Genomic DNA, 15235 nt, shown 5'->3' with positions numbered 1-15235 from the left:
TGGCCAAGCACAACATCCCTCCCGTGGTGGCAGCATGTTGTGTGCTCCACAATTTGTGTGAGCGAAAGGGGGAGACTTTCCTGCCAGTCTGGATGGCTGAAGCTGACCGCATGGCTGGCCACTACGGTCAGCCCCGCACCACCGCCATCCGGGAAGCCCAGCGGGGGGCCGTCCGGATCCGGGAAGCCCTGCGGGAGAGCTTCCAGCTGGAGGAGGAGGACTTACCTCTCCCTTGCATGCCCCACTGGGGCCTTCTTCCACCCTACCCCCTTCCCCTTTCCCCTCCCTACCTACTGTAAAATAAAGACACCTGTTTTTGAAACAAAAACGTCTGTTTATTTCACATAACTGGGGTGGGGGAGGGAGGAAGGAAGGTGGGAGAGGGGAGGGGCAAATCTGGGATGAGGGAGCTGGAAGGGGAGGGAAGGGAGGAAGGGAAAGGAAAGCTCAGGGGCGGGAGTCCGGCTGCCTCTCCCGTCTCGCCACACTGCGGGTCCGGGGGCATTGGTGGTAAATGGTTGTGAAGGGTGGGGCAGGAGGGATGGGGGTGTGGAGGAAGCAGGAGCGGGAGCAGGAGGGGGAGCTGGGGGAGCAGGGAGAGCTGGGGGGGCAGGGGGAGCAGCAGGCGGAGCAGGGGGAGCTGGGGGGGCAGCAGGGGGAGCAGGGAGAGCAGGAGCAGGAGCAGGAGGAATTGGGAAGCGGTCGAGCAGGCTCTGGAGGTGGCCTCGCAGGGCACGGTCCTGCTCCTCCAGGGCCTCCAAACTCCTCCGGCACAGCCTCAGGTCCTCCTGGACCCAGTGGTCCTGGAGACGGAGCTGTTGCTCCAGGAACTGGAGGTGCTGCCTCTGGTACTCCTCCTGGTTCCTGGCTCTCCTGCTGGCCCGGGCATGGGCAGCTGCTGCAGGCGGGGTGGTGCGCTCTGCAGGTCCAGGTGCTGCGGCTGTGGTGCAACAAGACCAGTGGTCAATTACCCCAGGGGCCCAGGTGTATGAAACCCAGCTCCCCTCTGCAAGGCCAGGGCCCCTGCAGGATCCCCAGCTGCTGCTCCATGGTGGGCAAGGGCCAGGCGCACGGTCCCGGGGCTCCCTCTCACCCCAGCCCCCCGTACACATAAGGGGAGCACAATGGTACTCACAGGTGGACGCCTCCCCGGCCTCAGACGACACAGGCGAGCGGCTCTGTGGGGTGCCTCGGGGGTCCCAGGTCCTGGGCAGGCTGCCGGCAGGCTCTTGGCTCTCGGAGCCTTCCTCCTCCTCATCCGTCTCCAGGAGCGGGCCCTCTGCCCCGGGGTCAATCACGTCCCAGGGGACAGGGACGGCATGAGCCCCCAGGAGGCGGTCCAGGGCGTGGAAGTGGGGGCACGCCTCTGGGTCGGCCCCTGGAAGGCAGGCCCGGGAGTAGGACTGCCGCAGGTCTTTGATCTTGCAGCGCACCTGCTCCCGGCTGCGCTGGTGGCCCCTGGCGGCCAGGCTGGCAGCCATGCAGCCGTAGACAGCTGCGTTCCTGTGGCTAGTGTGGAGATCATGGACATTGGAGGCTTCCCCCCAAACCTGGATGAGGTCCACGATCTCCGCACTTGACCAAGCGGGTGACCACCTCTTGCGTCCCCAGGCAGGCTCCTGGGAGCCGCCAGGCTGGTCCTGGGGAGCAGTGGAGGGCTGGGTGTCCTCGGGTGGCTGGCTCATGTTGTGGTAGGTGCAGGGTCTGCTGGCTGGGTGCTGGCAGACTTGCAACTGGCACAAGGGCAGCAAACCCGGCAAGGATGTTGTCTAGGTCCCGGAGATGGACGAGCCTCTTCAGCAGCTCCACATTGATGAACCTCACCACCTGCAGCACGAGACAAATAGACAGACAGAAACCAGGGAGTTAGACAGGTTACCTAAGAGCTTGGGAGCAGAAACCTCCCCTCCTCCCAACTTCCCCCTCGCCTTGTCATGACACCCCCCTCTCCCACATCAGTGCAGGGGTGGACGAGGAGCGGTCTCCAAGTGCCACTCCATCCCCCGCTCCCTCTTGCCCTTGCGTGTCAGTCCCCCTTTCTCAACCCGCTCACTCAGCAGGGCCTGTCCCCCGACAGTGACGACGGTTGATCTCCCCACACCAAACTGGTGTCCCACAGAGCGGTAGCTGTCAGCGGTGGCCAGCTTCCACAGGGTGATTGCGACCCACTTCTGCAGGGGGATGGCGGGCCACAGGTGGGTGTCCTGGTGTTCCAGAGCAGGGGCAAGCCAGGCACAGAGCTCCAGGAGTGTGACCTTCTGCATCTGGAAGTTGTGGAGCCACCAGTCATCGTCCCAGAGCTTCAGGACGAGCCGGTCCCACGAGTCTGAACTCGTCTTCTGGCTCCAAATCTGCCTGTCCATAAAAAAGTTTGGAGGCAAGGACAGAGCTCCTGCATCCCGGAGGAGGGTCTCCTAGGTGCGGTCCAGGTCCATCTATGAGCAGGAGATTCATGATAGAGTCATGAAGATGCAGCAGAAGCTGCAGCATGGCAGCACGGGGCCATCACCTGCCATGGGGCAGCTCAGGCTTCATGGCCAAAAAGAATGAAAAGTAGAAAAACAAACCCTAAAATAAACTGCTGTGGTGTCCGAGAAAGCAGGGCAACCAGAGCAAGAACTGCAGCAGCTTTGCTTTCCCTCTAGGAGGTAGGCAAGCCAGAAGCAGGAGCAGAGCAACGGCTGTCCAGGGGATCCCTTTAAGCACTTGTCTCTGCAAAGCGCATGCAGCAACACCTGGAAATAAAGGCTCCCCCCATGCCCTGCCAGAAGCACTTCCAGGTGCCTTTTTTTTTTGGAAGAGCATACGGCCATCTGGACACTCTTTTTCAAAGAAGCAGATCGATTTTTCAATCCACATAATGTAATCTAGACGCTCCTTTTTGACAGATGCTTTCTAGGAAGATACTTTCCAAAAAGTCTCTGATGAAAAAGTCGTGCAGTCTAGACGTAGCCTTAGTTTGGTGAGATCGTTTTGAAGCTCTTCACAGTCTGCTTTGGTATGAACTATCTTGAGAAATTTGGGATCATCTGCAAATTTTGCCACTTCACTGTTAACTCCTTTCTCTAGGTCCTGCCATGAGGGCAGGAGACTGGACTCGATGACTCTCGAGGTCCCTTTCAGTCCCAGTATTCTATGAGTCTATGATCATATGATCATTTATAAATAAGTTGAAGAGGATGGGTCTCAGGACAGACCCTTGCGGGACCCCACTAGTTCCCTCTCTCCACTTGCAAAACTGACCATTTATTCCTACCCTTTGTTTCCTGACTTTTAACCAGTTCTCAGTCCATAAAAGGACCTTCCCTCTTATCCCATGACAACTTACTTTACGAAAGAGCCTTTGCTGAGGGACCTTGTCAAAGGCTTTTTGGAAATCTAAGTACACTATATCCACTGGATCACCCTTGTCCACATATTTGCTGACCCCCTCAAAGAACGCTAGTAGCTTAGTAGGGCAGGATTTCCCATTACAGAAACCATGTGGATTTACCCCAACTAATTATGTTCATCCATGTGCACTGTTATGTGCACTGTTCATGTAGCACTGGGTACTCACAGGTGCCACATTCTGTACAGACCTAGGCATCGTGCTAAGTTTTCTCACTAATCAATTTTATTCTTTACTTTCATTTCATCTAATTTGCACAGTACTGACGTTAGACTTACGGGGCTGTAATTGCTAGGATCACCTCTAGAGCCCTTTTAAAATATTAGCATCACCTTAGTTATCTTCCATTCATTGGTACGGAAGGTGATTTAAAGGAAAGGTTACAAACCAGAGTGAACAGTTCCCCAATTTCCCATTTGAGTTCTTTCAGAACCCTTGGGTGAATGCCATCTGGTCGCAGTGATGGTTACTGTTCGGTTTATCAATTTGTCCTGAAATCTTTTCTAATGACACCTCAATCTGGGATAATTCCTCCGATTTGTCACCTATAAAGAAGGGCTCAAGTTTGGAAATCTCCCCAGTAATCTCAGCTGTGAAGACTGAAGCAAAGAATTCATCCAGCTTCCCCGCTATGACTTTATCGTCTTTGATTGCTCCTTTAGGGTCTAGAAGACAGAAACCAAAACGATTTGGGGCTGGAGCACATGGCCTACGAGGAAAGGCTGAGTGGTTTGGGCTTATTTAGTCCGCAGAAGAGAAGAGTGAGGGGGGATCTGAGAGCAGCCTGCAACTCCCTGAAGGGGGGTTCCAAAGAGGATGGAGCGAGGCTGTTCTCAGTGGTGACGTGTGGCTCATTCCCTAGCCTAGCTTGCCCCTCTCTCTTGTAGGGCATCGGCCTTTGACTTTGATTACGTTTGCGGCGGGTCCCTCAGGGCTCTGGCTGTGACTGTCACTCTCTCCACGAGCACGGACAGGCCACCTCTCCTTGTGGCTCCGTGCGTCGCGCCACACGAGGGTGTGTTGGGAGGGACTTCCCTGTGCTAGGCGCTTCCACGGCCCTGCAGGAAATTGGCTGCCTAGCGTGAGAAGAGTGACTGAGGAGAGTCGCTGCGCTCTGCCCTTGCGTAACAGCCCCGTGGGCCTGCAGAAAGTGCCTGTGCCTGCCAACACACCCATCCTGGGCGCTCACAGGTGCCACATCCTGTACAGAACTAGGCATCGTACTTAGTTTTCTCACTAATCAAGTATGTTCAAGTAAACACAGAGCAGCCAATTGCTCTGTGGCTCAGCCCAGAGCCCAGGGTTCTTTTCTCCCTGTAGGAAGGTCCTTTAATTGCTGTTTGTGCAACAAGCTGGATAAATAGCCCCGTCTCCAGGCTGGTTACATCCAGATGCTGCTTCTCCCACCAGAGGCTGAGCGAACACCCCTGGGATGGCCCAGAGCTACATTAACAGTGCACAGCCCGGTGCTGGCTCTCAGTAGGGAACGCTGCCGTAGATACTGGTCTGAGAGAGGTGCGGGACACGGACACTTGAGGGGGGTTCCCTCGGAAGACTCTCTGATATCCGAATTCACAGATCCCATCTCTGATGAGCTCCCCTGCTTCACACACCCAGACCTACGTGGGTATGACCAATGCAGAGAGAACCATGTTCTCAGCAGAGCCATTAAACACCTCTGACTCATAACCGCAGAGGTAAGTTTGCTCCTGTATCTCTGGCCAAAATTCCACTCCTTTCTGTGCACGCACACACCCCCATGGACTCTCACAATCCTAGAGAGTCCTCGACTCCAACCAGCTGTTCAAAGCCCGACCAGCCCGGATTAAAGATCTTAATTCGAACTACCCACTCCGAGCCATGTGTAGCTGCGGGCTCAGAGTTCAGACTAAGGGGGATTTAAAAATGGTGGCGCCCGGGAACATGCAAATGAAGCCCCGGATAGTTAAATCCCGGGCTTCATTTGCAACTTCAAGTGCCTATATTAGCCTCCCTAGTTCGAACTAGGGGGCTAGTATAGACATACCCCCTGAGCCTAGTTTGATAAGATAATTAGATGAGGGTTTCTGGGTTTCTTTTTGGAAGGGATTTGATGCATCCTCCCTCCATCTGTGCGGCTCTTTCCCTCACCCGCTCCCAGTTTGGCTCCCGTCACCCAGTCGCTTTCACCGATGCCCCTGCTCCTGCACCAGCTCACAGCTCTCCTGTTCACACAACCAGGAATCCCAGCGTCCCTTGGCCACAGCCCGGCACTGGGACCTCCCGGTGAACCCGGCAAAACTCTGAATCCCGTCCAGGGTCCCATTGACCTGCTCAGACTGGCACTCAACACACTTTCCTGTCCACCACAGAGCCCTGCATTCCCTTTGGATAGCTCTGCATTCGAGTACATCAGAATATTTTGTTACCATAGAAACACTGAAAGACATTGATATACAATCCCAGGCCTGGCAGGGACCGTGGGGGGCCTTCGAGCCCCGTCCCTTTTCCTCACCCAGGGCTGAGCAGTTCCAGGCTGGTGCTGGGTAGTCTGCAGCCCCCAGCCACACACAGCTGCTGAGGAGAATGGGACTGCGGGCTGGGAGACATTTTGCTGACACCGACCATCCCCAGGCACCGCTCCCACACCTCTGCGTGGCTCCGTCCCCCCATCCCTAGCCCAGGAGAGCGGTGGGGAGGGCGGCCTCCTCGCCTGCAGACCCTGCTCCCCACAGCTCTTTCCTTACCTTGTCCCCAGCGTTGTGCTCCACTCCGCACCCCATCCAGTCTGCCCGCAGCTTTCCCAAAATGTGGTGCCCAGAACTGGACGCACTATTCCCATTGAGAAAAATTCAGTGCAGGGTGGAGGGGAGAATTGCACTTGCGTCTTTATTGCCACACCCCTGTTACAGACTCCCAGAATTATTTTTTTCCTACCGTGTGACACTGTTTACTCGTATTTATCTGGTGCCCATTAGGACAGCGCGATCCATTGCAACCAGGCTCCTCCTTCCACTGTTTTGCCCATTTTCATGTGTGAAATTGTGTTTTCCTACCTAACGCGTAGATTGGACTGAGTGCCATAGCAGGGCTTCTGCTGCTTCCGAACCTTGTCAGAGCTTTGTTCAAACTTTGCATTTCCCTTTAGTAGTTTATTTTTAAAAGAAAACTGCCCCCCATTTGCCTTTTTATTTGCTGGTTTTGGCTGCTGATGCCCGACTGAGCACTTCAGGTTCTCAATGAGCTGTGTGGTCGATCATTCAGTTCCAAACTCTGGTTCTCCCAACCCGACGGTCCCACTGTGGACAATGTTTAACAGTCTCCTCCACTGCTAATGGACCCAGAGGTGTTTCCTCACCTTACACGGTGTGGGTACCTTGTACAGCTTCAGCACGATGTCTTGAACACGTCTACTTTATTTGTGACATTAACACGTTATTTTCTCATGCTAGAACTTGCACTAATGTTTTCTAGCTTTTCTTATATTTAATATACTTAACAGGGACATTCACCCAACATTAATTGGGTCTCTAAATCAATTAAGGTTTTATTTTAAATAAAATGAAATTGTACAATAAAAATAAAAGGAAAATGTAGACAGGTATTATTATTATAAATGTAGACCAGGATAGGTTGGTTTTACTCATCTTATCTTCTATTTTTCAAAGCTTAAGCATTGATTTAGCTGTGTCAAACCAGAGCCAATTTCTCCATTTTATCTCTTTTCTGTCCTGACGATTTAGTAGCAATCCTACCGCCCGATCGTTCTCTGAGTCCGGCTCATCTCAGTTCAGGCTCTCTCAGCATTCACTGAGTTCTGTCCCTTTTCAGGACTCTTCTTGATCTGGTGATTTTGTCTCTTTTCCGATTGGCTTCATGAGAAGCTGTCTTTTTCCAGGTAAATCCTGTTTTGTTGGCCCAACCAAACGATCACATTGCTTAAAACACTTTTTTGTCTGTAGCATTGTAATTGTGTAACGACCGAATACAGTCATGTTAAAGGACACCCCATTGTCATTCTCATTTCTCCAGCTCACTTTTCCCCCCACTTAGTTATGCTGATGTTTGGATATTACGGTTTGGGATGTCGTCTCTCTTTGCCCATTGTAATGCAATCAGTTCTGTGCTTCACTTTCCTCTTCTCCATCATCTTCCCCCTTGTTACCTCACAGACTCTTTAAACCCGGTCTCCTCCGTTCCTACAGTTTGTCTTACAACACCCCTTTCTATCTGATGTATCCTCCACAGAGACGAAGTCAGCAACATTGAGTGTGTCCGACCAGGTGATTCTCCATCCCATTCTCCATCATCGGGCATCCATACATGGGCTTTCCTTCTGCTACTGCAGTGAAGGAATAAGTGTTTCCATGGTGCTAATATTAGTGAGGACCTGAAGTTTTCCCCAAGGTGGGTTTCCTACTGTTGCCTTGTATGGTTTCCCACAGCATGGGGTGTTGACATGGTTGAAACAGGGAGCACCAGAAAATATGGAACTGCCAGTAGTAGGGTCATTTGTTTACAATTTGTTTCCCTTATAATGAAAACATCATTTCTCAGGGTGTGAAGAGCAACCGATCTGCTTCCCCATGAAAATAGTCTCCCTCACGTGCGCACCGCGCCTCATACAAACATTCTCTGTCCTTTCAGAGGCTAGTACTGCGAGCATTGCTGTAGATCGTGGGCTCACACAGGACGTCATGAGAACCTACGGCACATACAATAGACACAGTTCTGCCTCAGAGTTGGACAACTTCCTCCCTGCTCCATGGCAGATTCCAACACAACCCAGTTCACCAACCCCTCCACCTTCATCCTGCAGGGCATTCCTGGCCTGGAGTGGGCCCATGTCTGGATCTCCATCCCCTTCTGCACCATGTACGTCATAACCATATTGGGGAACGTCACCATCCTGTTCATTGTGAAGACAGAGCCGAGCCTCCATGAGCCCATGTACTATTTCCTCTGCATGCTGGCCATCACCGACCTGGTCCTGTCTAACGCTACCTTACCGACAATACTGAGCAATTTGTGGTTCAATTTAAGGGAGATCAGTTTCAGTGCCTGCCTCACCCAGCTGTACTTCGTTCATTCAATCGCAGTGATTGAGTCTGGGATACTGGTGGCCATGGGTTTGGATCGCTACGTGGCCATCTGCCATCCCCTGAGACATTCCACCATCCTGAATAACCCTCTGGTGGCCAAGACTGGCCTGGCCATGGTACTGCGAGGTGCCATATTTATACTGCCCTATCCCTTACTGGCGAGGCAGTGGCCATATTGCAGAACCAATGTCATCCCCTACACGCACTGTGAGCACATGGACGTGGTGAATCTGGCCTGTGCTGACATCCGTGTGAGTCGACACTACGGCCTCTTTGTGCTCTTCTGTGTGTTGGGTCTGGATGTGAGTTTTCTTGCTCTGTCCTATACTCTGATCCTCAGGGCCATCTTCAAACTCCCCACAAAGGATGCCCGGCTTAAGACTTTTGGGACCTGCACTTCCCACCTGTGTGTCATCTTAGCCTTTTACACTCCAAATCTCTTTGGCTCCCTCACGACCCGCTTTGGCCTCAATATACCCCAGCATGTATACGTTCTTATTTATAATATTTACCTCCTGGTGCCACCCATGATAAACCCCATCATCTATGGAGTGAGGACCAAACAGATCCGGGCCAGGCTGCTCCAGCTTCTGACTCGCAAATTACCCTAAATGTTTTCTCCTCGTTTCCTGACACTCACATTGAGCAATGTGCCGAGAAGACTGGTGCTGGGCTTCCTTGCCTGAATGACTCACTAGCTAGTCAAAGAGCGATTCAATCCTTTCCTGATATTTCTTTCCAAGTGTAACATATTGGGGAATCAGTCTGTATGTGACTCATTAAATTGTTGGGTTTCTACATTGTAACTGGACACTCAAGGCCCTGGAAATGACCCCACCTCTTTCCCAACGGCTCCACCACTGCTCCACACCTTCCTTTGGGCTCCAGGAAGGTTTGTGCCTCTTCCAAATATCCTTCCCTCCTGCTTCCTCGTCTCCTCTTCCGTCACCCATTGGATCACCTCTGTGACGGGTTCCCTCTGGCCCCCCAGGATGGCAGCTGGAGCTGAGAGGGAACTGAGACCTCTGCCTCCCATGTCTGTGTTCCCTCCTGTGTTGTGAATTGCAAGTGGCAAAGCTCCCCAGTCTGCCTCACCCCAACATCCACAGAGAAGTCCTGCACCCAGAGGTGTTCATGGAAAGTGTACACTCCAAACACCCCCAGATCCCCAGCCAATGCCCCCGGAGCTCCCCTGCCCTAGTCCCATCCAGTATGGATGTGATGCCCAGAACCCTGCTGCTAGAGAGGAACGTGCGTGTTCACCAACTAAGATTCCTGAGCTAAGACTGACCCTTTTGCACTGCTACCCACACACCTTATGCGAGGTGACGTGTATTTAATAGATTTCTGTGCTACAGAAAGAGTGATTTCCAGGGAGCAGTGGCGACAGCAACCAGGAGAAAGTAGAATAACCCCTAAGAAATTAAAGAAAACCTTGACCCAAGTCTAACGTACTAGTGGGCCTATGAATTGAGCAGTGTCCCACCAAGTTATCTAGCACAAGAGGCCTCCTTGTCTTCAGGCAGGCCTCCTTGGTTCCATGCTATGAGCCGCACAGACAGAACTAGCAAAGCATCTGCTTTCAGTGGACAGCTCTCTCAGCCCTTTTGGACATAATTTGGGGCAAACAGGAGCTGTCTGAGGCTGTCTGTGGCAGCTGGTGCCCTAGGCGTAAGGCATGATCTGCGCCCTCACCTGCACGGCCATCAATGATTTGATCATCAGGTGCCCGGGCCCGTGGTGCCCTAGGCAACTGCCTAGTTTTCCTACGCCCACAGGCCACCCCTGGGGGCAAACACACAACTGATGTGTTCTCCAGGTTCAGATCAAAAAAGAGATGGCCAAGCAGAAATCCTCCCTAGGTTTGAGCGAGGGGCCAGCAGCCCTCTCCCAGAGAGCTGCTCCCAATGGAACCAACTTCCACTGGTGGGCACATCACAGAACCCTTCAGTGCTTAGGCTGGTGAGGGTGGCACTGCAGGCTGCACATTTCAAGCCCCTGTCACACACTCGAGTTCAGCCCAAATGCAGACGCAAGGCACCTGGCACGGGATGGTTGTCTCGCACACTGAAGGACACTGGGACGGAAGGAGGGGAGCACGAAAACACACAGGAAGTCTGGTTCATTTGCTACCAGTGGCTCTCCATAGTAAGCTTCATTGAGCTCGGAATTTCCTGTCAATGCCGTTCAAGCCACCCAGAGTTGGTGTGTGAGCCCCAGGACTGAGAGGGACCCAGAAAGCAGCTCACAAAAATAATATTCTTGCAGGGGACCCTTGACTCTAGATTAAATGGCCAGGATGGACCCTACTCTGGTTTCCTGTTTTGCACTGGCTGCAGGACTGCCCTGGAGTCATCCCTGCCTGAAAGGGAGCAGAGCTCTGAGGAAAACCCTCCATCCTGAGTGAAACACGTGCAGGGATAAGCAAACACTAAAATCCTTGATAAAGAGTTCAGTGGTCAGTGACCCTTCATGTTTCGCATTTCCACTGGGTTTGCAGTCTCAAGCTGTCTGCCTTCTGTGCCCACCCACCCACCCCTTGAGACCTGTTCCTGCTGGCTCTGTGAGCCCGCTTGCCGCACATTTCTGTTCCGCGTAGTAAGTGCAAATAGAATGCAACCGCCTTCTCCTCATTACGTGATTGTTCATTGAGTTCCCATGGCAGCCTCCAATAGGTCTAGGTCACTCTGGACCCTAACCCTATCCCTAAGCATGTCTACCTCTCCCCCAGCTTAGTGTCAACTGCAAACTTGCTGAGGGTACAATCCATCCCCTTCTCCAGGTCATTAATAAAGATGATGACCAAAGCCAGGCCTAGATCCGATCCTAGGGGCACTTTGCCTGAAACTGACTGCCAACCGATGGAGCTGTTGAGCAGGAAGGGGATCCTCAAGGAATCCATTTTGAAGTGCTTGGAAGAGGGGAAAGTGATCAAGAATAGTCAACATGGATTCACCAAGGGCAAGTCATGCCTGACCAATCTGATTAGCTTCTATGATGAGGTAACTAGCTCTGTGGATATGGGAATGTCAGTGGATGGTTATATACCTTGACTTTAGCAAAGTTTTTAATATGGTATCCCACAATATTCTTGCCAGGAAGCTAAGGAAGTATGGATTGGATACGTGGACTGTAAGGTGGATAGAAAGCTGGTTAGATTTTTGGGCCCAAAGAGTAGTGATCAATGGCTCAATGTCTGGTTGGTGATCGGTTTCAAGCAGAGTGCCTCAAGGATCAATTTTAGGGACGGTTTTATTCTACGTCTTTATCAAAGACTGGATGAGAGAATAGATTGCACTCTCAGCAAGTTTGCCGAAGACACTAAACCAGGGGGAGACGTAGATACACTGGATGGCAGGGATAGGGTTTAGAGTGAGCTAGACAGATTAGAAGATTGGACCAAAAGAAATCTGATGAGGTTCAACAAGAAGAAGTATAAAATTTGGGAGGGGAGAATCTCAAGCATTGTTCCAGGCTGGGGACCGACTGGCTAAGTAGCAGTTCAGCAGAAAAGGGCCTGGGGATTACAGGGGATGAGAAGCTGGTTATGAGTCAACACTGTGCCCTTGTAGCCAAGAAGTCTAATGACATATTAGGGTGCATTAGGAGGAGCATTGCCAGGAGATCCAGAGAAGTGATTATTCCAGTGTATTCGGCTCTGGTGAGGCCACATCTGGAGTATTGTGTCCAGTTCTGGGCCCCCCACTTCAGAAAGAACGTGGATGCATTGGAGAGGTTCCAGCGGAAGGCAATCACAATGAATGAGAGTTCCTGGGCATTACTACATAGCTGGCTCCTGAGGTGTTTACTCAGGTCTTACTCAAAGGAAAATTTGCTTCAAAGCCTCAGAATTGGACCTTTTAACTTACAGCTAACGGCTTTAATCCTCAAGGATTCAATGGACCATTTAGGTCTAGGTTGGATATTAGGACCAACTATTTCCTTAGGAGGGTTATTTCTCTAGGAGCGTGGGGAAGCACTTGGATGGGTTCTCTTGGGAGGAGGTAGAATCTCATCCCTTGAGGTTTTTAGGTCCCGACTTGACAAAGTCCTGGCTGGGATCATTGAGTTGGGGTTGGTCCTGCTTTGGGCAGGGGGCTGGACTCCATGACTCCGGCAGTCTCTTCCAGCCCTGGGGTTTCCTCCACATGGCAGAAGTGATGAAAGAGGGAAGGGACTTCACCAGTTGGTTTCACTCCAGCCACAACTGAGCCCCTGTAATCATGGCTCCAGGAGCAAGAGTTTTGCAGGGTAGCTGGTCCCACACTTGAAAGGAGAAATCCCAGCCGCTATATGGAAGATTGGGGAACTTTTTGTTAGACACACTTTGATTAAAATCCTGTTGAATTTACAGAACCGAGATGGCATCTGTGCTTTATTTCTTGGCAAATCGTCTTTAATCTGTAAGTGTTGTTTATAAAACAGCAAGGAGTCCTGTGGCACATTTATTAGGGCATCAGCTTTCATGGTCTGGAACCCACTTCCCTGCACAGAATCTGTCCCCTCCTCCTCCGGCATGTCAGGGCTCTGGCTGGTAGTGGGGCTCTTTCCTGCCGTTATCCTGCTGGGAAGCGAGGAGATGCCAGGGCTCCGCACTGCAACCATTGAACCCACTTTTCAGCAGAGGAAAGACCAGGGTTCCCAGTGGAGCTGTAAGGCTGTGACGCTTTAATGCATTAAGTGCTCACGAGCCCTCGGCCATTGTCCAGAACAGCCGTCAGCCCAGCTCTGCCAGCACTGGGAGTTGGAGAATCCAGCCCTTCCAGAATTTGATCTGAGGAAGTGGGTCTGGCCCACGAAAGTTCATCACCTAATAAACCATCTTGTTAGTCTGATCTTGGTGAAACAAAAGACAGGAGTGTGCAGCACTTTAAAGACTAACACGGCTACATCTCTATTACTAAGAAAAAGAAAATTACTGCCCGTGCCTAATGTGCGAGTTGAGTTTTCAATCAAGCTCTGTCCAACTGAGTTCGCTAGCAGAAGCAGGTAATTTTTTTTCCAGCAGGCTTTTTGGTTCCTTCCTCGGACCAGAACTTCCCCCTAGTTCAGTCTTTTCCCTCTGGTACTTTTAGGTGCGTTGTTGTAGGGAGAGTGAGGAACCATCATTAAGTTATTTCCCCTTTATAACTTAAGTGCTGAAGGATCCATCCAGGGACCCAGGTTCACCTTGACCTGCTGCTCAAAAACAGAGAGGAACTAATAGGGGAAGTAAAGGTGGGTGGTAACCTGGGCAGCAGAGATTGTGATATGGTTGTGTTTAGGATCCTGAAAGGAAGAAACGAGAAGCGCAAAATATACATCCTGGACTGCAGAAAATCAATTGTGCTTTCACTTCCCTGATGCCTATTAATGTCATTTGGTGACCGCTAGTTCTTATATTGTGTAAATAAGTAAGGGTACGTCTACACTACAGTGTTATTTCAAAATATCTTATTTCAAAATAGTTAATTTGCAATAAGATATTTTGAAATAATGTGTCTACACAGAAAATGCATTTTGAAATAGCATTTTGCTGTTTCGAAATACCTTGTCCACACTGAGTGGACGCTGAATCGCATTTAAGGCTGGATGGAACCAGTGGCAGGGCATCAGGTCAGGAGTTACTTTGTGTGGCTGCTGCCTGAGGCTATCTGAGGCCTGCGCTTAAAGCGACCCAGGAGGTTAGGTCCATAAAAGGCTATTAGCCAGGGGATAAAATGGTGTCCTTGGCCTCTGTTTGTCAGAGGCTGGAGAAGGACGGCAGGAGATAAATCACTTGATCATTGTTTTCGGATCCACCCTCTCTGGGGCACCTGGTGCTGGCCGCTGTCGGCAGACAGGACACTGGGCTACATGGACCTTTGGTCTGACGCAGGACGGCCGTTCTTATATTCTTATGTTCTTATGGTTGGGGGTATTTTTCCACTGTGCATTACTTTACATTTAACAACAATAAATTTAATTTTCCATTTTGTTTCCATTAATTTCATTTGGTGTCCTCTAGTCCTTATATTATAGGAAATAATGAATAACTTTTCTTAATTCACCCTCTCCATATCACTCATGATTTTATAAACCTCTATCATATCCTTCCTCAGTTTCCTCTTTTCTAAACTGAAAAGTCCCAGGTGCTTTAGCCTCTCTTCATATGGGACGTGTTCCAAACCCCTGACCATTTTAGTTGTCCTTTCTGAACCCTTTCCAAGGCCAAAGTATCTTTTTTGAGGTGAGGAGACCACATCTGTACGCAGTATTGAAGTTGTGGGCGTCCCATAGTTATATGCAGGGTCAGTAAGATATTCTGTATCTTATTTTCCATCCCTTTCTTAATAATTCCTAACATCCTATTTGCCTTTTTGACCGCCGCTGCACACTGTGTGGACATTTTCAGAGAACTATCCATGATAACACCAAGATCTCTATCCTGATCTGTCGTAGCCAAATTATCCCCCATGATATTTTCTTTATAGTCGGGGTTATTTTTCCCGATGTGCATTACTTTACACTTATCCACATTAAATTTCATTTGCCATTTTGTTGCCCAATCACTTAATTTTCTGAGATCTTTTTGAAGTTCTTCACAGTCTGTTTCTGTCTTGACTATCTTGAACAGTTTAGTATCATCCACCAACTTTTCTACCTCACTGCTTGTCCCTTTCTCTAGATCATTTATGAATAAGTTGAATAGGAATTGGTACTAGGACTGACCTTTGGGGGACCTCCACTATGACCTCTCTCCACTTGCAAAACTGACCATTTATCCCTACCCTTTGTTTCCTGT

The 15235-nt window shown here is 50.7% G+C and overlaps 2 protein-coding genes across 2 annotated transcripts in view; both read left to right on the top strand.

The window, feature by feature from the left end:
- Positions 1-15235, top strand: part of LOC142827805 (olfactory receptor 52E2-like) — a 195999-nt gene that overhangs the window by 126503 nt on the left and 54261 nt on the right. The window lies entirely within an intron of this gene.
- On the top strand, positions 8136-9083 carry LOC142819384 (olfactory receptor 52E2-like). The gene has a single exon (XM_075906099.1). It carries the CDS (start codon positions 8136-8138, stop codon positions 9081-9083), a length of 948 nt encoding a protein of 315 aa, XP_075762214.1.

The sequence above is a fragment of the Pelodiscus sinensis genome, chromosome 1, assembly GCF_049634645.1.
Source record: "Pelodiscus sinensis isolate JC-2024 chromosome 1, ASM4963464v1, whole genome shotgun sequence".
NCBI classification, from domain to species: domain Eukaryota; kingdom Metazoa; phylum Chordata; order Testudines; family Trionychidae; genus Pelodiscus; species Pelodiscus sinensis.
The sequence above is the reverse complement of the archived record's forward strand: the minus strand, read 5'-3'. Positions and strand labels throughout refer to the sequence as shown.

Excerpts from the sequence above, each read along its gene's own strand:
- LOC142819384 (XM_075906099.1), top strand. The coding sequence starts at position 8,136 with ATGGCAGATTCCAACACAACCCAGTTCACCAACCCCTCCACCTTCATC.